Below are 25,877 nucleotides of genomic sequence, written 5' to 3' on the forward strand. Positions count from 1 at the left end.
TGTACTGATCATTGTATTTCCATCTTTTAGTAAGACTAATGACTTTCTTGCCTGCTGCTTTTTCTGCAAATGTGCTGTGCATTATTGATGACTTCAAGCTCTTAAAGCCTATCTCTTTAAGATCCTTAGATGAAGTCACACAGTAAGGGGCAGAGCATGTGAGTGTACAGGCTTCAGATTGGCTGTGAAGGGAACATGACAACACCCTATCTCTCCTCTCTGCTGCTGTTCACCTTGTGCTGCAGCGTCCACTACTGGGGCTTCAGGAGCAGATGCAGGCAGAGGATGGAGGAGAGGTGGTGAGTAAGGGAGGGAGGGGCAGTTGAATGACGGCGTAGGAGGCAGGAGGGAGCACAGAGGCGCAGGAAGACTATAGCCTGTCCACTGGATGTGAAAGCACCAGAGCAAAGTGTAGTAGGAGGGGGGCTTCCAGACTGCGTGGGCCCAGCGATGCCTTGATGGAGCATGGGCCAGGTTTTAGGATTCTCCCATTGCCGTGAGTTTGCTCCATTTCTCTCACAGTAGTCATCTGCTCAGTGTTGAGTTATCCCACCTCAGCATTTTTTCTGCTAACTGCTCAGAGCGGTATGTGTTAGCTCACCCCCCATGATTCTCTCTTCTCTCTATTATAAGCATGACCCCATCTTAATGGATGAAGAAACAGATATATTTGGTTTTTCATCATCATGTGAATCTATTTGTCATAGTTTACTTTCTTGGTCTTTATGTATAATGTCATAGCACATTGCATGTGCCAATAAATGTATGCTATATTTCTAATTTCTGTTATTTCTGTACTGGCTGGTTACATTGAACTGCATATTTTTAGACAATGGTACAGAACATTTATTTGCCTAAATGTTCTCTTACAAAAGCAGCATGCTGCATACAGTGCTAATTGATATTGTAGCTTACAGGCTATCTGCTTTCGAAGGCCTTGTTGTTGGCACTTTGTTTTATCCTTGAATTACCTTTAGTCACAAACAATGCGTTTTATAACTTGAAGCAAATGATAAGTCAAATGATATAGTAAAGATAAATATATGTTTTCATGTCTTCCAGAGGAGTATGGCTCAGTGGCTTCAACACCAGACTCGACCCCTCCATGCACTGATGGTACGTCCTGACACTACCTCTGCCCGCACATGGGCAACCCTTACTGTGTCTACAGTTGTAATCCACAGGTGAAAACAGTAGCTCTTTGATCAGAGCTTCCCTTGCGTAGGATCTATTTTTAGATAAAGGATTTGATGGCAGAATGTGTTACAATTATCTACGATATTTGAAAGTTGATTCAGATTTATTCATCTTTTTACTTTAAGAGTTGTATGATGTATAGTTTTTATATTTGCATTCTTGACTTCGTGTAGGTGGAAATGAGGAGTCTGAACTGTGCGAGCTGCAGACTGCCCGTGAATGGTCAGATGATGATGAAGGAGCAGATGGAGATGATGAAGATGGGCTGGCCTCTTCTCCGTCCCTTTGGGGTACCCCTCGCCAACACTCATATGAGCTAACATTCTCTTACATCGCTATCGCTGAGCCTGAGGCTGTGGGGGCATCACGGCAGTTGAGAGAGAGGCGCAGGGGGGGTTCCAGGAACACTCGCACTGCTTTGTTTCGCACTGACACACTGGAAACCCTGCTGGACTCTCCTGATGTGGAGTGGGATCCCCAGGCCTTTCTCACACAGGAAGGACAAGAGGCAGCAGCAGAGAGGAGCGAGCAGGAGACATGGCCAGCTACAGCCCATACAGAATGGACTAACTTTGAAAGAGAAAACTATGAACAAATGAGTATACTTCCTCAGTGCCAGGAACCTCAGGAGACAGACACAGGGTTTCAAAGGGATGAGACTCCCAGCAGTTTCACTGTCCAGACTTCCACTCCCTCCCAATCCACCTCACGCACTCTTCAGTGTAAGTCATTTTCATAGTGATGCGATCTCTATTTAGATTAAAACACTGTAGTACAACAAAGTGAGTGCTGCAATACATTTTTAATATTCTTGTGATCCACAAATTAGAATTTGCAAAAAAAAATACATATACATGACATTTTCGGATTGTAGTGAAAACCATATAGCAATATGCTAAAAATGTACAATTTTGTTAGCTTGCAACAAGGAAGTTTTATCCGATAAAGATAAAACTGAGCATGTGCAGAAAAAGTGATGTCATGATTATGGTGACCACATATTGTTTTTCTACAGCAACATCATTGTCCCCGGAGCCCGCTTCCCCAGTCTCCAGGGAAACCATTTCAGTGAAGCTGCTCACATCTGTGCTGCCTCGAGCGCCGCTGCCTGGAGACCTCACATCTTCATCTGTGGCTGCTACAGGACTCAACTCTCAGGAACAGCTGGTCGGCGAGCACTGGTTCTCTGCACTTAACCTAGCAGAGGCTGATACAGTATGGACTCACATAGCAGGTATTGCGCTGTACTGTGTCTTTAAACCTCACTCATTGCTCTTGTCTTTGTGCAAGCTTTCAATGAGGCTGGTAATCAATACTGAAAATATCAGATTTCCCTTTGAGCACATCTTAAAGGCAACACATATGCACATGACCCACCTGCTTTATTGTACTTCTGTAGTAACCTCCTCCCAAGAATGCCTGGCTAATTATGGATGAAGTATTTCTGGCATTGGGTGACTTTGGGTTATGCACTTTAACATTGTAAAGCTTTTTTGTCACCTTTTAAGCTTGACGTGTGTCTGAGGTGACAAAGAGTGTTTTAAGTGGACTGCATACTGTAGTTTCAACATTTTACTGGACATGGGAGAGGGATCATAAAACCTTGTTGATGAATGTTTGTCCAAGATGATGACAGGGATTAAAGTGTCCAGAATAAATAGCACACATTGGAGAATCATATTACATTTAATTGATGATTGTGTACATAATGCAATCAAAGGCCTGCGTAACTTACCTTCACACATATTTATCATTATAGTATTGTAATAAACCATATTAGAAGCAATTCAAAAAGTATATTTTTAAAGAAGGCTCCCGCTCAAACTCATTTGTACCTCATTGTACCTCAGTGACATAATGGAACAGGCAGTAGTCATATTTCATTATGCATAAATAGACATAAATGAGAAGACATTCTTTCACCTTACTAAAAAAACACCACAGCATCTATCATCAGACCTACTTTATAACACGTGCGTATTATCAATAGGACTCCTAATCTTAAGAAAATATGACTTTTTAAAGGGGGTGGGTGGTGCCATACATGAGATTATTTTGGGCTGTCAGGCCTTTGGATTGCTGAGCGAGCAGGGGGGAGCCAAAAACAGCTCAGAAGGACCAGTGGAGCACAGACAGTGGGACAGACAGTGACAGCAGGCGTAAAGGGGAACACTGGAGCAGCAGTCAAAATGGCCAGTAAAGGTGAGATTATACAAAGATGCTTTCCTCCAGAGTAAACAGTTGTTCAATTAAATTACATACTACGCTGTAAGAGAAAGACTGCTGAATGATTTTTACTATGTAAAAGGGGAATCGTCTGTCTGGGTAATGAAGTCTGGAGTTTTCTTTTTTTGTACCATTTTACAAGTAAAGTCTCTAGGGGCAGTATCATGTGTGCATTTGATGTGATTTAATTTGTGGGTCTGAATTGTCAACTGGTAGGACTTTGGAGTGTTTCTTGTTCACACAGAACATTTGGCATTTCATACTGTAGTGCTATATGTGCTCAGGATATCCTCTGTCCTGACGTCATGGCATTAATGAAGAAATATGATGACACCAAAATTGGCAGATTGAAAATGTAATTTGATCTTGATTATGTTTAACTTGTTTATATGTAACAAAGCCATTTTGTTGCTTTGTTTGACATTGCACATAGGATAATTCATATGTTTCTTTGTTATATATACACACATATACATGGTTGTTGATTGGTCTAAATAGATGTTACTGGGTCATTTTTCTTAATTCAGGTAAATTTGAGTATGCACTGTGTATGCAAGACAGACCCATGAGAGTTTGAAGTTGTTTTATGATGGTTGTGGGTGTGTAAACTTTCTTGAGGTCTGCTGTGTTTAAAATTGGGGTTAAATGGAAGTAACTGTTGACCTTGAATAAGACTATGCAAAGGTCAGTGTATTGAGTGATCCACATATGATGGTTTCTACATGGAGCTATGAACCAACTGGGTTTTAATGTTCTGTGCTTTTTAGTTGCTTTACCGTTTGCACATATATTTTGTGGATTTTTTTTTGTATTCTATAATTGACTGTCTATGTGTCTGGTGGATCACTGCTACAAATTATATCTTAAATGCATTAAGTGCATGAGTAGTGGAGCTGCTTAAAGCATGCATAACTTCTGATTTTTCTTTGTCACTGTATGGCATATCTCAGGACACCTTGGTTTATATAGCAGCTGTTACTGTATGCTAGAGTAAAGCCAAAGGGGTGTGGACAACAGTCTGACGTGTGTCAGCAGGTGCAGTAAAAGGCTGCATTTAAATTCAGTTTGACCGCTTGCTTCTCCCCTTCATCTGGGGTCTATATTTAGCTCTAGTCTAGGCCTGATGTGTTCATGGAGCCGTGATGTAGACTGCAAACCCACTCTTCACCTCTCGAACCCACAACCACTTCCTGTTTCATTTTCCTCTGAATATCAGAACTGTATAGTATTAAGGCAGATGACAATGAAAATGTATTTTGTATGTACTTAAGACTTAACAACATTGTATGTCTCCTTTTTGGATTGACCATAAGTGACTAAATATTTCTTATGTTCAGCTTTACATAGTTTAATAAATGACTTACATTATTGCATTTTGTTCCTGTAGCGGTGGACCTGATCTACTGGAAGGACACAGAGCGGTCAGGCATGGTACTGACTGGAATAGTGGTGGGCCTGCTGTCACTGTTTCAGCTCAGCATCATCTCTGTGCTGGCTACCGTCTCTCTGGCTGTCATGTGCTTCACTATCTCCGTGAGAATCTACTACCAGGTCCTCCACATCCTCAACTGGGGCGATGGTGTGCACCCCTTTAAGTAAGTCACTATATTGGCCTCCAAAGTATTAACTGGTTAATTCTTGCCATGTTATATGTGACTAATTTTGCTATATGAACTTTTCTTAGGTCATACCTGGATTTGGACATCAGTTTGAGTGGAGAGCTGGCTGATAAGTACATGCAAAAAGCCATTGTAACAATTCTGTCAGTCGTGGATGCCCTGAAGAGACTATTTTTTGTGGGAAATCTTTTTAATTCCCTCAAAGTAAGTAAAAAATGTGACTAGTTTAATAATTAATTCAATGTGCAAATGCATAACAGCCAGAATGCAATTATCCCAAAACAGAGTAGTTTAGTTAATTTGTAGTTTAAGTAAGCATTCTAGGTTTGTAGTATTTATGTATGTAATTAGTGGTCTCTAGCACTTCAAGCCACCCTTATCCAACACTCCTTTTCCAGTGTTATTGCATAAAGCAGAAAAGCACAACTTTTGCTCTGTACTATAAGTCACGGTATACTATATGAATCAAGAACACTTACAGAAGTTCTTTGACTTATAATCTACAAAAAGAAGTCACACATTGAAATCTTGTAAATTTATTATCACAGTTTATGGATATTTGCTCATATGTTTTTTTCTTGACATTTCAACAGCTTAGAATTCCTTAAGATCGAAAGCTGGTAGTGCAGTAATATAATGCAATAAGTATAAACCTACAATTACATCTGATGGTAGTACTACAAATAATTACCTGGCATAGTTAACACATTTACAGTGCATGGACAGTCTGTGTGCACTGGCCTCTGTAGATCCTTGTGGTGTCAACCCTGACCTGGCCGGTATGTAACACACAGCAGTCTGAGCAGCGCCCCTGGAATCTGACGCAGGGGTGTCCCATGTCAGGACAGTACGCACCCTGCCCCCTCTGTGACAGTGGGGTAAAAGAGGAAACACCTATACTTGCAGTCACATCAGTGCAGCTCAGTGTGAATGATTGTGACTGAAACATAAAAAACATCTTTGGCATTTTTAGTGAGGACTCAAACTGAAGAAAATAATCAAACTGTATTTCACTGTTAACGGGACAGGTTTGTTGTAATTCATGCTCTGATTTGTCTTTTTATTAGTTCCTGTTTCTACTCTACCTTGTGACATTTGTGGGGAAATTGTTCAACGGCCTTACTCTCCTCATCATCAGTGAGTACTTATTATCAATATTAAAACCAATAGGCAAATACTAAGGATTTTATTTATTTTTTTACTAATATTTTGTCTCAATAATATTTTTCAGGTGTCATTGGCCTGTTTTCATTGCCTTTGTTCTATCAGAGACACCAGGTTACACCTTTACTTACTAATCATAATTTAATTATTAATTTAGAAATGCATTCACAGGTCTCTTTTGTTGTTTAGGTGCAGGTTGACAGCGTTTTTGCTAAAATTCAGGGTCATTATGACAACATCACAGACATGTGAGTACAGTGCCATCTGCAGGATTTAATTTTTAAATACCTTTTCACCCAGCGATAATGTCTAAAATATGATCTAAATGCAACTTGTAATTAATTAATGCACGTAATGATAAAAGGTGTTTATTTTAGGGTGTATTTTTTGTTATTTTCTGTCATTCCTGACAATTGCATTTTCTCTTTAGTCTGCTGAGACTCGCCCATGGGGGCGCTGCACCCCCTGATCAAACACCAGGTGGCGCTAAACCCAATGCCCACTAACTAAGAGGGGAAATGAAACCACAGTATCCAGAGGAGCTGCAGACTGTCACTCAGAGGTCTTAACAGCAGTCTGTGCTTGAGCTCCAGAGACATGGACAGTAACTAAAGACGACACTCACCGGGATTACGCATGGTGTTTGATACTCAACCTGAACCGGTATTAGAGTTAGAAGTGGGACTGAGTATGGTGAAATGGATATGTATGGACACTGAATGAGACAGTTTTTCACGTCAGAGATGATGGACTGATGGACTGTTTTTTAAAAATGTCTTATTGACAGCTTTCATCCAAATTGACTAAAACAAGACCAGATTGGAAGGTGTGTGACTTTACTTCCAGTAGCTACTGTGTCCCATCAACAATCAGTGGTTCATTTGAAGACAGGGGTTGTCATAATTCACTTAAGAATTATCAGGTGCATGTGTCTAAGTGGCCGCTCATGTGCAATATGATCACTGTATTTTTCATCTTCATGACTGTTTAACTTTGTGTGTGTGTCTCTGTGTGTGTGTGTGGGTGTGTGTGTGTGCGCGCGCGCGCGCGCGCGTGTGCTGGTGTATGTGTAATGTATGAATTTGAGCCTGCTGAGCTATCATCCACAAACTATCAGAAACCTTTTCAGTTAATCTTCAAATTACAACCCTCTGTGTATTGGTTGTTACAATGTTATACTGTAATAACACACAGAGCTCTATTGGGTCATAACATATCCAAGCCAAAGGAAAAACATGAAGGATCGTTGGAGTTCAGTGCGGACGGTGCCTTTCTAACTGTGGGTCTTATTGCATGGATCACTATATCTAACACCAACCCCTGACCATGAAACTCTTAACTGTGTACTCCACCATTTACATCAGTGTATTAGCAGGTATGTTACAAAATAGTATTTAGAATCTAGGAGTAATAAAATTGTTTTAGGATACTATGATTCACTTTGCCTTTAGTGTCTGCTTATGAGATGAAACTATGCCTTATATTTATTATGAACCAGTGTATGACATGACTGTCATGATTGTGTATTTTAATTATTTGACTAACTTTAGATATCCTCCATCTGTTTAAATCTACACGTTGATTCAATGCGTAGATCAGGCTAAAGTAACAGACTAAAGCACTATTCTTTAAAGTCTTTCCCTCTATTTGTTTTGATTTGCAGAGGAGGAAATTTAGCTAAATGAATCACATGTCACGTTACTGTTTATTTATGTAATTCAACCAATTTTCAATGAAACAATAAATTGTTAAAACAGATATGAGCGTTAGTATACATGTTTTTATTTTCTCATTTACCAAGCACAAACTGATCTTATTTAGACTTCTTGCACTCACTGAACACAAGAGGGCGACAAAAGATTTGGCAAAGTGTTTTTTCCCGAAACCAGTCAATGAATATGACAACTGTTCTTCAACTAAATAATAGCAAATCCTTCACAAACACTGTCAATGTGCTATGTTAATATACATCATTTCGCTCACTCAGTATTTTAGTAAGCTAAGTCAGCTTGGTTTGAAATAGGCCGTCTGTCACCAGTTTATGCGTCAGGAGGACAAAAATGGACATGGTTGACCCCTTGTCATTGAAGAGGACAAGTGTGAACATGCCCGTTGGCTTAGACGATACTTTACACTCTGTATTAAACCTTTGAGACATTGTTTAATGATGTAGTCTCTCACCTGGACATTATTATGACGAGATAAAGTGAATAAATTACAGCCTAATGTCACTTGAGTTGAGTCTTGAAGTGGGCGGGACTAGTCAAACACACGCACGGTGCAGACCCGCCCTCAGCTGTGGGACAGCTCTCCAGCCCGTGCGTTAAAAACTTCACTTCAGAAGAGCGCGTCGGTCTCTAAGGACGGACACAGTCAAACCGCGAGAAGCGGATGGGAGTGCACATGGGACTGGTGTGAATGTCGCCTCCGTTCAGCATGGATTACCCAAAGGGCATGGCTCCCCCGGTACCTCCGCACAAACCCCAACCTACACGCACGGGACAAGCGCACGAGAGGCTGCTTAAGTGCGTGCTCCTTGGTGACGGAGCGGTGGGGAAAACGAGCCTTGTGGTCAGCTACACCACCAATGGATATCCGACCAAATATGTCCCCACTGCGTTTGATGACTTCTCTGGTGAGTATTGTCTCAGTGTGCACCAGTTTGTCCGAGCTTGGGTAAACTATCAGTGAACTATCAGAACACAGTATTATAAAGGTGGACACGGACATGTTTCGCCTTAGGCTATGAGTTGTCATTTTCTTCAAATAGAATATTTCATTATATCTTATAAGACTTTTAGCTCGGAAAAAAGGCGTATGAAAAATATTTTTGACTATGCCGCTCCAAAGTAATTTGCTCAAAGAGCCTGTCCTAAACTCTCATTATAATGTGTTGGTCTTCCTGTTTCTCTGCAAATAGCCTAATACAGTGAATGGACATAAGGCACACAGAGGTCTACACTCACATGAACAGATATATATATATTTTTAATTATTATTTTTAAGAATAAAGCACTTGCCCACTTGGTCCTGATGGACACATCATGTTCTCTTCTCTTTCTAAAAACCTTTCTCACTATATAGGTTACTTTTGTGTCTGTACAACAGTCTATAAAATGTTTTTGTCTTACTTCTATGTTCCATGCTTTCATGTAGCCACATGCTTTGTTTACTAAAAAATAAGGGTGGGGGCTTTGGGGGCTAATCCTTCAATAGACTCTGTTGTTACAAAGTAAATAGCAGAGACTTGTTGCATTTTTGTTTTTGTGGTGACATTCATTATGTTAATTATATGAAATTATAGATGAGCAGTAAACCTAACAACTCGACTAAGACACATCTCATAAAGCAGTAGTTGGTGAAGGCAGATAGCCCGGAGCTAGGGGCTGGCTCTACTCACTCCATACAAAAGCCAGTGTGTCTCTGCTCAGTGGTTTTAGATTGCACAACTCTCCCTATTGTTGTGAGCCCTGACCCAGCAGCCCTTTCTCTCTCCACTGGAGTGACCACATCTGTTGCAATGGCTCTAAGGCTCAGATTGTCTTTCGGGACTCTTTTGACACAGAGGGATTGTGGAGTCAAGGCCCTCGCTGGTGATGTCATCTTTCTGTGCCTGCAATCAGTGTCCTCTCAGAAAGTTTGCTGTCAAGAAATTACACAACAAGGCACAGGTGGCAGAGATATGGAGGACAGAGAGACAGACAGAGAGAGAGAGACAGAGAGAGAGAGAGAGAGAAAGAGAGACAGACACAGAGAGAGAGAGAGAGAGAGACAGACAGACAGAGACAGAGAGAGAGGAGTCAGAGAGAGAGAGACACAGAGAGAGAGAGAGACAGACAGACAGAGAGAGAGGGGGAGACAGAGAGAAAGACACAGAGGGAGAGAGAGAGACAGACAGACAGAGAGAGAGAGAGAGAAAGAGAGACAGACACAGAGAGAGACAGACAGAGAGAGAGAGGAGTCAGAGAGAGAGACAGAGAGAGAGAAAAGGAGGCAGACATACAGAGAGAGAGAGAGAGAGAGAGAGAGGGAGACAGACAGAGAGAGGAGTCAGAGAGAGAGACACAGAGAGAGAGAGAGACAGACAGACAGAGAGAGGGGGAGACAGAGAGAAAGACACAGAGGGAGAGAGAGAGACAGACAGACAGAAACAGCTAGAGAGAGAGAGGGAGACAGAGAGACAGACAGAGAGAGAGAGAGAGAGACAGACAGAGAGAGAGAGACAGAGAGAGAGAGGAGTCAGAGAGAGACAGAGAGAGAGAGAGAGAGATGAGAGAAAGAGAGCAAGAGAGTGTTGATTCACAAAAAATGATCTAATGAACATCATATGTCAGAGACTAGTAGAGTTCAATGTCCAAATTCCATTTTTGTGGCTTTTGAAATTTTTGATAAAAAAGCCACACATTCTCCTCAAGCATGAATATTGTTACATCTAAGTAAATTCCTCAAGTAGAAATACTGTGTTCCTAAAACCTATAAAAACAATCAAACATTTATTTAAGTAAATCCATCAGGTCTCTAAGCTTTAGTTAACTCTGTGCGATGGTGCCTTTCCTAAAAACATGACGAGTTGGTGCAGCTCTTTGATCAGGTGCTATGACGGACCACACTGCAGGCCTTTTAAAGTAAATGTTTCCATGTGCCTGCTGCTCTGTATTGTGTTTGCTCTTTTCAAAAGGAATAATGGCTTTACAATGAAACAGTGACTCACCTACTCTTCACTTCTTTCTTTTACACAGCCTTGAACTGTTAGTGTGAGGGTCTCGGTGGTAAATAGCAGAGTGGGTGGGCAGTCCATTGTTTCACAGAATATATGGTACTGCATTGCCCATATTCCATGTAACAGGGCTGTTTCTTCTTAGTTTCTCAAGATGTAGGATTGATTATATGGATATCTTGCATCTTATTAGTAATATGTCCTATTGTGGACAAGCAGGAATAACATACAACATTTTTTTTTACACCAAAATAAAATATAGTGTACCTGCTCTATCACATATAATGTCCATAATATTTAAAAATGCAGTGTATTAAAGAAAGGTTAAGTAATCGACAGTCAACGTTTGGGACCCCCTAGTGTTTGGTGGGGCTCTGTATATTTGCACATCCTGTCCATGCCAGGAAACACTGCTGCCATGTAAAGAAAAAATAACTAAATACTATGTTTTGTGTGTCTACAGCTGTTGTTCAAGTGGATGGACACCCAGTCAGGCTACAGCTATGTGACACTGCTGGACAGGTGAGTTTCAACTATTATCCATTGACAGACAGGTAAAGATGTAGTTCACTCAGACCTAAATGAGAAAATAGTCTAGTTCAGGAGTAATTGCTGTTTCCATTGAGCCTGTCTTTCCATAACTCCTGCACAGAATATGTTTGTTGTTATGAATGCTTTGCAGTAAAGTGAAGAGGGTTCGACCTTATCTGCTCCACCATATTTGAAAAGGTATACAAATACATGATGTTTAGATTCCTATGATTAATAAGCGAGAGAAAAAGAGTGTGCTGGTGGGGAGCCAAAGTTACTAATCTCTTAAATCTATCTCAGTGGGAACATGTTGTGCAACCATGTTTTATTTCTGCGAGGCGAGGTTGTTTCTTAATCAAACTCAATAAAATTCTGCCCTGGAGCTGCATATTTAACATTAGCTAACACTGTGTACACTGCCTCAAAGTGGGCACTGCCAGTTCTTTGCACTATCAAACTCGGCAATGATAAAATGGAAAGAGCTATTTTACCTTTAAGTCCCTTTAATGTAAAAAAATTGCAAAGGAATAAAGCTTTTGACCGTGTTCCGCCCTGCCCACTTTTGCTGTAAATGAGACTGAAATGTGAGAAACCGCACTTTCTTTGTGAACACACTTCCAGCTAAGTGGGAATCTTATTCATTTAATCTGAGAATTTGAGAATAGTTTGGCCACTAACATATGATATAAAGTAGGTTGATTTGTGTAAAATGTTCAATATTCATGTGCAACAAGTCAACACTGCACAAATACTTTGGGAGGCTTTAAAACGGCTTTGTAGACTGTATAGAACTTATTTGCTGTCAAGATTTCCAGCCCCATACAATATAATAAAACCCAAATAACAATGGCGGTGCCCACGGCAACCTCTGGAATAAAGTGAATATGTGCAGACAAGCTTGGGCAAATATGGTCAGATAAAAAGTTAGCAAGTGCTTACTGTAGTAATGCAATTTCATAAGATTGGCTTGGAAACAAGAACAAACCAGTGTTAGTGACAAAAAAAAACTCTGGCTCCAAAGCTGATAAACAAAGCTGCTGCTTATTCACAGATGTTGATAGCTTTGTATATTCCACTGCTCCATCTACGTCATTTCACTTTTCACTCCAGCCAAAGCATGTGCAAGCAGTCTGCTGATAAGTGTCTGCAGAAATAACACCAGTGACCTTTTTGTCCGTCTTTATAATTTCAGTTTGCTTCTTTGCATTGGTCTGCAAAACCAGCATGGAGCCAATACAATGCCTAGGCTCAACAAATGGGGATTAGGAAACTCTGAGGCAGCGTGGGGTGGGATTAATCTATGTACTTAAAGATGTGGGGGGCTATGTTCGTTAATACACTGATGGTAGAATGCATTGTGTAAAACTAAGAGATTTTCTGTGTGCAAAAATTATTATATTTTGGTTGGTATATCCGCAATAGTTAAAATTACTTTAAAAATGTACTATGTAACGGTACTGGTGGGAAAAATACTGCTTGTCTCTATGGAGATGTTATTCCTTTTTCCCCGAAATGTTTCACAAAATTGGTTTAAATATATCTGTCTTTCATTTGTTCAGTTAAAGGACTCTATATGGCTAGAAAGTATTTAGAAAGTCATGTAGTCTGTGAATGAGCTCTTCTCTCCATAAATTTGACCTGCAACTTGGCTTGGTGGAAGGACTTGCTTGTCTCCATGAAAAAAGATGCTTTTAATGCCATATCGTGGAACATATAAACTTTTTATAACCATCTTAAAAGGGCTACACAATTGTGCTCATCTACTTTGTACTCTTCTATCTTCCCCAGGATGAATTCGACAAACTGCGTCACTTCTGCTATAGCCGGACAGATGCCTTGCTCCTGTGCTTCAGTGTGGTTAGCCCCGCCTCCTTTCAGAACGTCTGGGAAAAGTGGGTGCCCGAGATACGGCGCCGATGCCCCCTGACGCCTATCCTCCTAGTGGGCACCCAGTGTGATCTGCGACAGGATGTGAAGGTGCTGATCGAGCTGTCTCGCAGGAGGGAGAGGCCTGTGGAGGAGGAGGATGCCCGGGCGCTGGCGGACAAAATCGGAGCGGTGACGTACGTGGAGTGCTCTGCTCTCACACAAAAGAATCTGAAGGAGGTGTTTGATGCAGCCATCGCGGTGGGATTACGACAATCTGACAGGAGGGCGAGGAGGGAGAGGAAAGTGCGTAGTACGGCTGATAAGATGAAGATGCTTTCAAAATCGTGGTGGAAGAAATATGTATGTGTCCAGTGACAGAAGGGTTGACCACTTGGACTGTCCCTTAACTGGATATGTTAGTTTCTTTGTATTTGGAGGACTCAGGAGGACTTGCCTTAAAACTTAAATGGAGTATGACCTCAAAATGGCAGGGCCTTGGAACAGCTGAACAAAGTTGTGTCAAGCGTAAAGCTGTGACCATCAACAGCTCCCTTCAGCCAACATGAACTGTGAAATTTATTTGCATTCATCTAACATTGAATGAACCTCTCTGGCACAAGGACTGCATATTGTAGTGGACTTATCCAAAGAAAATGTGAGCAAGCTCATCACATAGTCATTTGCTTCTGTGTACCAAAACATTTTGTCTGATTTCAGCAAAAGTAATTAATGTCACAGTTTAGTTTGTTATAAGCCCTTTAGGTTTAAAATCTAAGCTTCTCCTGCACTTTTGCTTGTATTTTCAGTAATTAAGTATTTAGATCACAAATCTATCGATGTTTCTACCAAAGCATGTGCCATATTTATACATGGTAGCAATAATACCACTCTAGGCATATCTTTAGATTCTGCTGTACTCTTACCACTAAAAGCTTTTTGATAACTTTGATCTATTAAGGCCTAATGTTACTAATATTCAAGCAATAATTGAGCTGAAGTGTGTAGTAGTTCGCACTTACCAAAGAGTCTCGCACAGACCATCTCAGTCATGCCATGCTAGTACCTTTGTTACTCCCAGTGGAGTATGTTCCTATGTATGATTCAGAGAAGCTGCTGAAATGCATGCCTGCTGCAACAAACCATACTTTGGCTGATCACAGGGTCTATCTTTGCCTAAAAGTGTAATTATGCATTTCTTTGTTGGTCTGTCCTCGTCTGAAATGACACATCATCAAAAGAGGCCGACTCTTTGTTTGCTTCTTATTTTTCAGAAGCCTTTAATTCAGCTCTGTTTATTTATCCAGATTTTGAGGGCCAAAAAGTGATCAACAGCAGTACAGAGCTGGAGTGTCACTTTGTTATGTATGTTACATAGTAATAATCACATATGTGTTTATAATGTTGTTATAAGTCAGTCAATGGCTGTACTAATTGGTACTTAACTGCGTGTGAGTGTTTGAGCTGTTTGACTTGTATGAATGGAACAATAAATAAAATATAAAGTATTTAAGATTTCTTCTGATTGCCTTCTTGCATATCTCTGTTGTTCTATAGTCGTTAGTCGTCTTTAGCCTGTATGAATATTATAGGCTGTTTATGTAAATGGTATAGTTAGCCGTGGTTGAACTGTGTGAACAGATCAACAGTAGATTTATGAGCTAGTGCGCTTGTGCCCTTCCCAAGCCATGTTAAATTAGAAGGGACACTGTAAAATGATGATATTGTGCAAAAATATATCCCATAACATATTCATATAATCAGTAACTGTCTTATAACAATGTGATTTAGAACATAGCGCATAGAGCTATCTACTGACCACTGTAGCCACTATGTCTCCTGCGCAGAGGATTAAAGCTGCCTCAAATTGCTTTTTTCTATTCTTAGAAATGTCTTTCCACCACAATATACAAAAATTGCATCAAGTTATCTTAAATGGTTTACTGAAGATAATGATAGGTTGGCGTGCTAAAGAGAGTCTGTGTTGTCTGGCAGACTGTGGATGAGTATACTGTCCAGACATACAGATGGAGAAACTAAGTCGAGATGTTCTTTAATTATCATAGTTTCAGGGCTCCAATCTCCACCATTATTTGAGAAAGAAAGTCAATTGTTATGTCTGGCAGTCATTTTGGGAAAGGCCTTGCATTCAGCAACTTGACTGTGGTTTCAGTCTGTTTCAACATAATACTTACCTGTCTGCTCAAAACAGACGTTATGTAGAGGGTCTAGGGCAGAGGATATAAATGTGGTCATCTATAGAGAAGGCCTATATGGCAATAAATAGCAAATTGTGGTCTGTACCCATTGATCATGTGCATGTGCTATTTTGGTGACATTGTCATACTGTGATTCAGTGTTTCTTTTTCCTTGCAGCTCTATTCACAAACACAGACACTTTTCCCACACACTTCTCCTATTGGTCATCCTCCGTCATGCTCCAAGTGAGAGATGGGTGAATTAAATCACTGTGACGTGTGAACTCCCAGAATCAGCAGTTTGCTTTAGTTACAGTTGAAACCAGAAGTTTACATGCACTATATAAAAAGACACATACACTTATTTTTCCTCACTGTCTGGCATGAAATCAAACTAAACTTTCCTGTTTTACGTCAATTAGGATTACCAAAAATGATTTCTATTTGCTAAATACTAAAATAATGAGAGAAGGATTTATTTATTTATTTATTTTTGATAATTTTTATTACTTTCTTGGCAGTCAGAATTTTACCTACAGTAAGATTAATATGCTTTAAAAAAAATTGGAAAAACCCGGATGATGATGTCATGCCTTTGGACAACATTTATTGACAACATTTGAGATTAAAGACACACCTATGGATATATTTGAAGGCACACCTGAAACACACTGCTTCTTTGTGTAACATCATGGAAAAGTCAAAAGAAATCAGCCAAGATATCAGGAAGAGACACAAGTCTGGGTCATTCTTGGGTGCGATTTTCAAATGCCTGAAGGTGTCACAACATCAGTCTGTTTAGGGACTACAGGTGGAAACTAGTATTTATGCTATAACCTGGCACTATAAATCTGTCCTGTTTTTTTTTTAAGCTCAGTGTAATGTTGTGCACTGTCCCTGTCTAAATAAAAGCATACCATACCATACATTCATCTGTTCAAACAATTATACACAAGTATAAACACAATGGGAATGTCTAGCCACCATACCGCTCAGGAAATCATACCGCTCAGGAAGAAGGTTCTGTGTCCCAGAGATGAACGTTCTTTGGTCCAAAATGTGCACGTCAACTCAAGAACAAAAGCAAAAGACCCTGTGAAGATGCTGGCTGAACCTGGTAAGAGAGTGTCATTATCCACAGTGAAACGAGTACTGCACCAACATGGGCTGAAAGGCCTCTCTGACAGGAAGAAGCCATTACTCCAAAAGAAACATAAAAAAAAGCCAGATTGCAGTTTGCAAATGCACACTGAGACAAAGGCCTTATTTTTTGGAGACATGTCCTGTAGCCTGACAAAAATTAAAAAAAGTAAAATTGAACTGTTTCACCATAATGAACATTGTTAAATTTGCAGGAAAAAGGCAGAAACATGCCAGCCTGAGAACATCTCAACTTTGAAATACGGGAGTGACAGCATCAAGTTGTGGGGTTGTTTTGCTGCACTTCACAAAATAGATGGATCATGAGGAAAGAACATTATGAGGAAATACTGAAGCAACATTAAGACATCAGCCAGGAAGGTAAAGCTTGGGCACAAATGGGTCTTCCAAATGGACAATGTCCTGAAGCGTACTGCCAAACTGGTTACAAAGTGGTTTAAGGATAACAAAGTCAATGTTTTGGAGTGGCCGTCAAAGTCCTCATCTCAATCCTATTGAAAATGTATGGGCAGAGCTAAAAAGGCATGTGTGAGCAAGACAACCTATAAACTTGACTCAGTTACGCCACTTCTCTCAGGAGGAATGGGCCGAAATGTCAACTATTGTGAGAAGCTTGTGGAAGTCATAAAGTTTAAAGGCAACGGTACCAAATATTAATGAAATGTATTACTTTATTAGAAAGTAATGAAAAATTGTCTAAAAAACATTCTCTCATTATTCTCGCATTTAGCAAATAGAAATAATTTTGGTAATCCTAAACAGGAAAAGTTTAGTTTGATTTCATATCAGACAATGAGAATTTTTTTGTGGTACATGTAAACTTCTGGTTTCAACTGTATGTCTTAATGACATATATAACAATTGTGAAAATATCTAAACCATGATCTAGGGTCTATAAAACCACATTATAGCTTTTTACCATATTCCCTCTCATACCATGCGCTTATATATTTTCTCAGTAGTTGAGAAGAACCAAGAAGTAAGATGAAAATCGACAGGGTACTCAAAACAAGACATTAGCCTAAAACTCTAATAGAAAGTAAAATGATATGAAACAAACCAAACAAACTAATTAATTTTGATTATCTTTACAATCAATATGACCAATACATTCTACACAGAGGATTATTAAAATTTCCCAGTTGGAACTATGTCAACAATTTGTGATGACGTTGAACTTGCAAATCTTTTGAGTGTGTTGTTGTGAAGTGTGCGGCCCAGAGAGGATTAACTTCAACCATGTGCAAAAACTCTAGACGGTTACAGAATGAGGCTCAGAAATTTACCTTTTTATGTAACTTCTAAGAAATAATTAGGTAACATGTGAACCCCTGACTATGTTACGTAATAATTTCTGAAGTGATAAAGTCAGTAGAGAACCACCACAGTGATAATTACCTCTATAATGTTGACCTCCCAGCATGTGTAGTGTCAATAATAGTACAGATTGAAGCAAATTTGAGTGTTGGTATTGGGAAGAGATCCAATCACTCCACTAAGGAGCACTTTGTACATTGTCTTTAGGATTAACAGTTGCTAAAGCTCATGTAATGCGATGCAATATGTCTGGGGTCTGATTAAAAAGCGCACTCAGGGATTTAACATCGAATGACCAGTCTGTCTGCCCCCTATGCTGCATCATATTTCCAAATCTAATATTTTAAAAATCCAGCTAACAGGCATCTAATTTGCCCATTTTGATAATGAAGCCTTCACTTACACCAAATTATTAGTATAGCAGGAATTAAGGGATCTCAGTAGAATCTTATTGGAAGATTGATCTTTGCACATGTTTTGGGCTGATTGTGTCATTGAGGAAAACTGGGGGACCCAAAGATCCAATAGACCGGGAACCAAACCTGAGACCGTCTTGCTTTGAGAGGTGCAGGTAAAAGGAAAGCTCATAAAACAGGTCTGGGCAAGTCTATTTAGTTAGAGTTTGTGGGAAGAAAAACTGGGTTCCTAAATCTTTTGATCAAAGCCTTTAATTGGCTTTTGTTTTGACTTATCATCTGTATTTAAGTCATGTGTCCTATAAAAAGACTGAGATTGGTGCAAACTGAAGGAGTTATTAATGCATTATTAGACAACTGTCTAAGCATGCATTTCTTTCCACCACACTGCTGCTAGCTAGCCCCTGTTTGCTCGTGTTATAGCTCTGTCTGGCTATATTGCCAGTACTACAGTGTGGCATTAGTGGGATAATGTTTTAATAAGCTTATATAAACCCCCATGGCGTGCTCTCGTTATGGGAAGCTAATTGAGTCACTGTGTCTCAGGGTCAGTACAGTCTCTTTGAACATCACGTGTTTTGTTGTGAAGACCCTTATAACATCTGTCCATGGTCTGTCCAACACTTGTGCGCCCCGAGCCAACATTTGAACACAATTATCTTTGCAGGACATGTACATTTCTCTGTGTTAGGTTAAAGTGCTTCAAATGAGGACACATTTTAGGGGCTATAAAAGTAACTGGGCGATTAAACTATGACTTCATACAGTCAGATACCTGTCTAATTAGCCTTGTGAAGGTAATCTCAAAGTAGGGCCGTTTGGTCTAGTTTTCTAATGTAAAAAAGTTGTAAGAGATTTTATAAATGACGGAATAGATTTTCAATGTTTTAGTTTTATGTTAGTAGAAACTATTTAAAAGTAAATATGCAGCTCTTTTAAGATGCTCAAAGATACTTCACTATTACACAAATTATTGTTCACTTCAGCCGATAAACTGTTTCTGCAGCCCCAGAGGCCCTGGGGTAGACTCATTTAACCAAGGCTGCCATTCTGCGCCACTGGCCCTGCAAACACCACCAATCATTCACTCAACTTTTTAACTTTAACTTACTTGATCATGGTTGAGCACACTGTTGAAGCAGCAGTGAGTCATTTTACCTCCACAAAACTTGTACAATTAAACATTAACTCTAGGTTATGTCAGAAAAGGAGTCAATATTTAGCATTTATAACAGGCAGTAAAAGGAGACCATATGCTCAGGGCCTGCTGATTTGCACAACATCTGCTGTATGTGGGTCCTCTCATGTTACCTGTACTGTACTTCGTTTCTATGCTTAGTCCCAAATTGTAAATAGGTCATAGAACCCTTAAGCCTGACTCCAGAAAGTGATCTCACAGATGAAACTGGAGCGCACAATTGGGTGGGACTTTGGGGACTAATTCAATAAGATTTTGGTTTCTGGTGGATCATGTTTTTGGTTTGAGTCCAACTGTACATGTGATGTCACTAACGGAGCATCTGATTGGCTCACAGCTACAGCCCACATGTCTACTGTTATCTGATTGGCTCTAAAGTGGTTATTGTTCCCTATGAAGAAATGGCTCTTGGGTTTACTGACCTCTTTTGCTGTGGTAAACATGTTGATCTTTTTAAGGTGAACTTTATTTCAGTGTCTGCTCTTTTTATCAGTTTGTTTTGCTGGTGGAGTCTAGTCTTTGATCCTTCATATGGAAAAGATAAGAGTAGGAGTTTTCCTGGACTGTGGTAGTGCCTTGTCATTCACCACTGTTTGAACACAAATCCAACAGCCTTCACTTTATCTGATTTACACAAAGTTCCTAAAGATAAGAATTATATGTGACTCAGTTTTGTATTGATCGACAGGTGCACTGCAAAAAAATAATTAAGCTATTTGTACCTGAAAATAAGCAAATGTTAATAACCTTCCATGTACAATAAATGTGAAACTATTGTAATGCAGTAAAGGTGTCCATTTGTAATTTTGTACTGTACCCATATGATTACTTCATAAAATTATTGTCAAAAACTTGCCAAAGATCTGCACACATCGTTTTTTATTTTTCTAACATACTGTAGTAGAAAGAGTTCACTGCAGCCATGATCTGTGGGGTATTTTCCACTGATTTGACACTGATCTCTTTCACAGCCTTTGACACTGGTCCAGGATATATACACAGCGCTGCTTGGCCTGTGGAGACGCAGTGTGCAGACAGAATGAATTGTTGTCAGTGTTGTCAAGTGCTTTAAGGCTAGCAGCCGTTAATGTGGTCTCTGATTATGTAAGCCACTTGTGTTTCCCTGTGTAGCTCCACTCCTCACGCCACACTGAGCTCTGAACTTTTTATCATAAACATAGATAACACCTGCTCCAGAACTCCTTTTGTAACTGCACAGAGAGGCCTTTTTCAACTTAAAAGTACAAGATTCAGCATGCTCTGTTTTATGTCCCCCAAGCGTGTTTGTTGTCCTTTCCACTCTCAGCTGTCTTGCATTGTATTCTCATCATTTTGACTTAGTCTTATGTTTTAGCTCTGGGTTTAAGCTCACTGCATATCTGGAGCGGTGCTTTTCTTCTTGCAGTGAGTTCACATGGAGGCTGTGTTTGTTCGCTGAAGCCAAAAGCAGGGCTGCTCTTGGTGATTGATTACCCACTAATCTCACATTACCAAGGTAACATTCACTGACTTTGTTTCAATGTGTGCTCTGTCCCTCTGCAGGTAAGGGGACCCCGGAGACACATCACATGACGTCGGACTTTAGCTGTCCTGTTGATCATCATTATCCCGAGGAAGTCTCTGCTTCCATTTTTAGTGCTTAATTGCGGAAGCCATTATTATGGGGCACAAAGACATGCAGCCTTAACTAGAGCTAAACTATCCGCACTGACCTGGCAACCTCAGCCTCCAGTGAGCTTTGAAACCTGAGAAAGCTGTGGTGACCCTTGACCCCAGGGCCTTCCACCTCCCACGGTAGAGCAGCCCAAGCAGCCCCCCCTTCGGACAGGATGTGACCTGCTCAGAGTGCTCCATAGGGGGGCCATGACCCCAGACAATGTCCAGACTACATGTCGGCCCCAAGCCTGATGTGAGAGTGACAATGTGATAGCAAAAGCTGACAACAAGATACTTCATGTTCAGATAGGTGCTCAGAGAGGCAGTATCATGAACTAAACGCTTGTGATGAGCCACAATGCACTGAAGTGCAATGCACTGTCATACCTTTACCCCACTTATGACAGCATTTATTTCTGCACATTTTACAACTCACTGCACTTGGTGGCACTAGATAAGCTATCAGCCAGAACTAAATGTCTCTTATTTAAGAATAATTACTCTAAACCAGCTGTGCTATCTGTTTTGAAGCTCTGCCAGGTAATATTGTTTATCTTCACAGCTTATGACAGAGAGTGATAAAACAGACAGGTGACTTTAAGACAGACATGTCACTTTAATGATCAAACTGTGTGCAAGATTACTCACATTTACTGCCATTCTAATGAAGACATTTCAAAGTCATTCATCCATTTCTCATACAAAAAAACCCCCCAAAAACCTTCGAGTTACCCCATGCACCAGAAACGTTTCTCACATCACTTTTTATGAACCTCCCAGATCTTGAAAACCATGTCCCTGTTTGCCTTTGTGTCAGTATTTATGTATTTTGTGTATTTATTTTACAGTGTACATCACTGAAAAGTACCGTCCTGGTTGCCCCATTCATTTCAGGTGCTTTGATGCTTTTGATTGAGGTGTTTTTGTCCAGTTTCTTTTTAACTGGGTCTGTCCATTCTTTCTCTTTGTCAGCCTGCAGAACGTCAGCCAACAATACGTCAAGAAGAGAGTTGTTAAGAAGACGAAAAGGTTTTGAATGTGTGGGGTACGAGCCAGTGACGTCTGCTGTGTGTCAGTAACAAAGCTGCTTTCCCCACCACCACAGGGAGAACAAAAGGCTGCTCCAGGATTTGACTAAGTCCAAATAGCTACACTTCAATGGTGTGGACGTTTTGTTCTGGGAAATACAAAAAAACACTTAAATGAAATGGTCACATTTTACGTCAGTGTTGGGAAAAGTAGGACACTACTTAGATCTAATTACTAACATTATAAAGTGGGTTCCATTTTCAGTAAGTTTTTATTTACATTTAAATGGGTAAACAGCTGAAAATGTGTCACCTGTGTTGGCAGATTATGGAGGGACAAATCATAAATTAAAACTGATATATAAAATAAATGAGACTCATCAAAGTCAGACTGTGAAATCTATTTGATGACGTTCCGAAGTCGTATTAAGGTAAACTCAAAGCACACTTGCTGCTGTGGGAAAGTAAATTCATAAGCTGTAGGTATTGTTGGTATTGGCAACCTTTTCGAGCACACAGAGAATATGAGAACACTAGTAGATGCACAGACAGATTATCCCATACTGCAGCCTCATAATTGCTCTCATTACTGTGTAGTGTTTGGTGAATGTGGACCGCACTGACCTTGGCCTTTGAAATGTTAGAGCCTGGCGTCTCAGAGCTGTGCACTAAGGAGGAGGAGGAGGAGGAGGAGGAAGAACAAGCCCTCTTCACGTTGTGTATGAATGAATGTTTCTGTGTTGTGCTTTTGTGGGAGTCAGTGGATTCAGGACGGACCATGTGACACAGAGAGACACTGACACAAAACTCACTATTCTGTTGTGTTGATCGTCTCATACCTTTGACCATCTCTACAAAGAACCAGTCAATACTGCATTTGTTACAGCAACTGGTGGTAAATTACGTTAGCTTTTATAGTGTCACAGTTTTATGTATCCTTCCAAGTTCTCAGCTTTCTCACATAACCGACTATTAAGTACGTCCTTGGGCTCAATAGTGGAAATATCTGATAACCCAATAAAAGTATAAGTCAAATATGCGTCAGGCAAACTCAGAATATGCTCTACAAGTTCATACATGTGCAGTGAATGTGTTTGTAGTGACAGCACAGTATGGTGTATGCTTCTCAAACTGAGGTACAGGGGAGTAGAATACCAGACGTATAGTTAAAGCTCTCTGAAAAGGTCAAAGTAGTGGGTTTTGTACAGTATTTAGTCTGTCAAGTCAAGATTTTGTTATGAATGAAACCTGCAGTTATAGTTGTCTCAATGGAGGTAGGACACTTACTAATTACAACTTTTTTCTGTAATAATTTTGAGTGCTTTTCAAAAAAAAAAAAAAAAAAAAAAAAAAAAACAACAACAACAACAAAAAAAAAACTCACTGACTAATACTGGACCTGTGACCATAGAGAAAATATATTTTGTCCTACTCTTGTTTCATAGTGTCTACCCAGTGACTACACGAGCCAGCTGCACAGGTCCCAGACTCAATCTAAACATAGAAAAACACTAGACTGGTCATGCCTATCTCATCACATTATGCTGCATACCAACATGTCTGACTACAGTCTTCACCTGACGGCACAGCCCTAGTACACCCATCACTGTAGTTTTTTGATAAGTCATTCTGTTTAAAAGCTGATAGCTGTTGTTGGATCCTGAGTCAGGTGGAAACTCCTTCTAATGTTTGAACAGGGCTGTCATCAGGATGTGTGTCTCTTCCTTTACATGGAAACTGATGCCACAGTGTGACCGCATTATTCCAAAATGGGTTGTGATGATGGCGCTTTGTCTACAGTTGGTGTGAAGGCTAAAGTGTAATTACTACTTTTATTAAGTCAGGTGTGCTGTTGAAAGGAAATATAGAGGAGGACGTGTGATGGTAAGTGCAGGGATATAAATAGCTATCAGGTTGCTATAGAGATTGCCAGAGGTGGGACAATTCAAAGTACTGTAACCACAATTATGAGGACATGTTACAGTCAATCTCCCCCTGTCCAAAAAGCTTTATTGATGTGTTTGTGAAGTGTGGACCCAGATAAACAAGAGGGTCTGTTCTCTTGTCCTGACATGCTACAGATAGGAAAGACAGTGCACAGTATGTCCGCCCATATGCATTACTCGATCCTTCCATCACTCCCACTGTTACATAACCCCCCTCCCAAAACCTCTGCACTCAAAGTACCATTCACAGAACAATGGGCTGACTGATAGGCACGCATGCATACCCACCCACCAACCTCTGCCTACAAGTCCTACTTTGAATTCAGCAATGTAAGGATATGAAGTTTAAGTATAAGTCTACAGTACCAGAAAGAAATGGGGCCTCAAAAACTCCTCACACAAATATAGAATGATATATGAGCTTGCAGTGTTATATAAATGCAATGACCTACTTGAGATCTAGGGTCCAGACCAGATGCAGCACTCGCCACTAACACTTACAATCTTGTGCAAGGACACACCAAGGCCACTGTGTAATGTGTGCAGTTTGTCTTATTGTTTGCAAATATTTCATTCAAATTCTGTATAAGAAGATTTACTTTTGTACATTTAATATCTTGTTATACTTGCCTTTATTTGATCATAGTTTACATTTCACTGTTATCATTGATTGTTTTATGTTGCACTGCTGAAGCCAGTTTTTTGTTCACTGACAAAGGCAATAAAACATTTTCTTCCTCTGAAAACAATCACCTGAACCTGATTACCTCTGTGAGAGTTGCAGGATTGCTGCTCCTCATCATCTGTCATTGGTTTAGTTTATTTGAGCAGCAACCAATCTTAACTATAATGTCCCCAAAAATGTCTTAACTTGCTCCAAATAATCAACTCCAGTCATAAGGTCTTGCATGAGCATAATACAATGTTAAAGCAATTACATGTATTGATTTATGCAAATTAGTCACATAGAGTTTAAAAAGAAACCTTTGTCCATTTTTACACATAATAGTATATAAATAGCTGGCTGTTACACCCAGGACCACCATATGGCTGTTATTGTTTCAAGGTGAAATTAATTACTGTTTTATTCCTGACAAGAATTAGTGTCTACTCATGTGTTAATTTGCTATCTATTTTAATAATCCACTAAATAGCATGTTGTTTGACATTACAATCACTAACTTAATTAACTTATCAAACCTTTGCCAAGGGGTGGTTGGACAGCTGCATCTCTTCCTCAAACAAAACTGACATTACACACTTGTTCTCTGTAGAAAGCGTTCAGTCCAGTTGTGTGTTTGTAAACTGATGGAAAGTGTTGCTCCGATACGAAGAGCTTTATGGGGCTGTTGATTGACTTTTGCCTGGGGCTGCAGACACTATGGATGACATAACCAGGGGATGTGGTGGAGGGGGTAAATGATGACTGCAAGGGTCCACCTCCAGCAGGAACTCTTTGCTTCAGGGGGAAAAAAACTAAAGAGGACACATGCCGGGAAATGGGAGGTAGATTGGAGGTTGGGAGATGTTATAGTAAATCTTCTTGTGGTGCATAAAAAGTGTCACTAGCTGCAAAAGACTGAGTGTAGTTCCTGTGTGTAACTGGGCTGTGCTGACGTCAATGCCTCTGCCTAAGA

At 40.1% G+C, this 25,877-nt stretch overlaps 2 protein-coding genes across 2 annotated transcripts; both read left to right on the top strand.

The window, feature by feature from the left end:
- The first annotated feature begins 352 nt into the window (after positions 1–352).
- rtn2a (reticulon 2a) lies at positions 353–7,964 on the top strand. Its single transcript, XM_055226108.1, has 10 exons — positions 353–496; positions 1,063–1,116; positions 1,371–1,919; positions 2,213–2,431; positions 4,811–5,018; positions 5,108–5,246; positions 6,110–6,179; positions 6,274–6,320; positions 6,396–6,454; positions 6,637–7,964. Exons 1-10 carry the CDS (start codon positions 466–468, stop codon positions 6,710–6,712), a joined length of 1,452 nt encoding a protein of 483 aa, XP_055082083.1. The 5' UTR covers positions 353–465; the 3' UTR covers positions 6,713–7,964.
- A 576-nt stretch (positions 7,965–8,540) lies between these two features.
- On the top strand, positions 8,541–14,833 carry rhoub (ras homolog family member Ub). The gene is made up of 3 exons (XM_033976817.2): positions 8,541–8,841; positions 11,387–11,445; positions 13,243–14,833. The coding sequence occupies exons 1-3, from the start codon at positions 8,625–8,627 to the stop codon at positions 13,696–13,698; spliced, it is 732 nt and encodes a 243-aa protein (XP_033832708.1). The 5' UTR covers positions 8,541–8,624; the 3' UTR covers positions 13,699–14,833.
- The last annotated feature ends 11,044 nt before the right edge of the window (positions 14,834–25,877 follow it).

Source organism: Periophthalmus magnuspinnatus, chromosome 13, assembly GCF_009829125.3.
Source record: "Periophthalmus magnuspinnatus isolate fPerMag1 chromosome 13, fPerMag1.2.pri, whole genome shotgun sequence".
Lineage (NCBI taxonomy): Eukaryota > Metazoa > Chordata > Actinopteri > Gobiiformes > Gobiidae > Periophthalmus > Periophthalmus magnuspinnatus.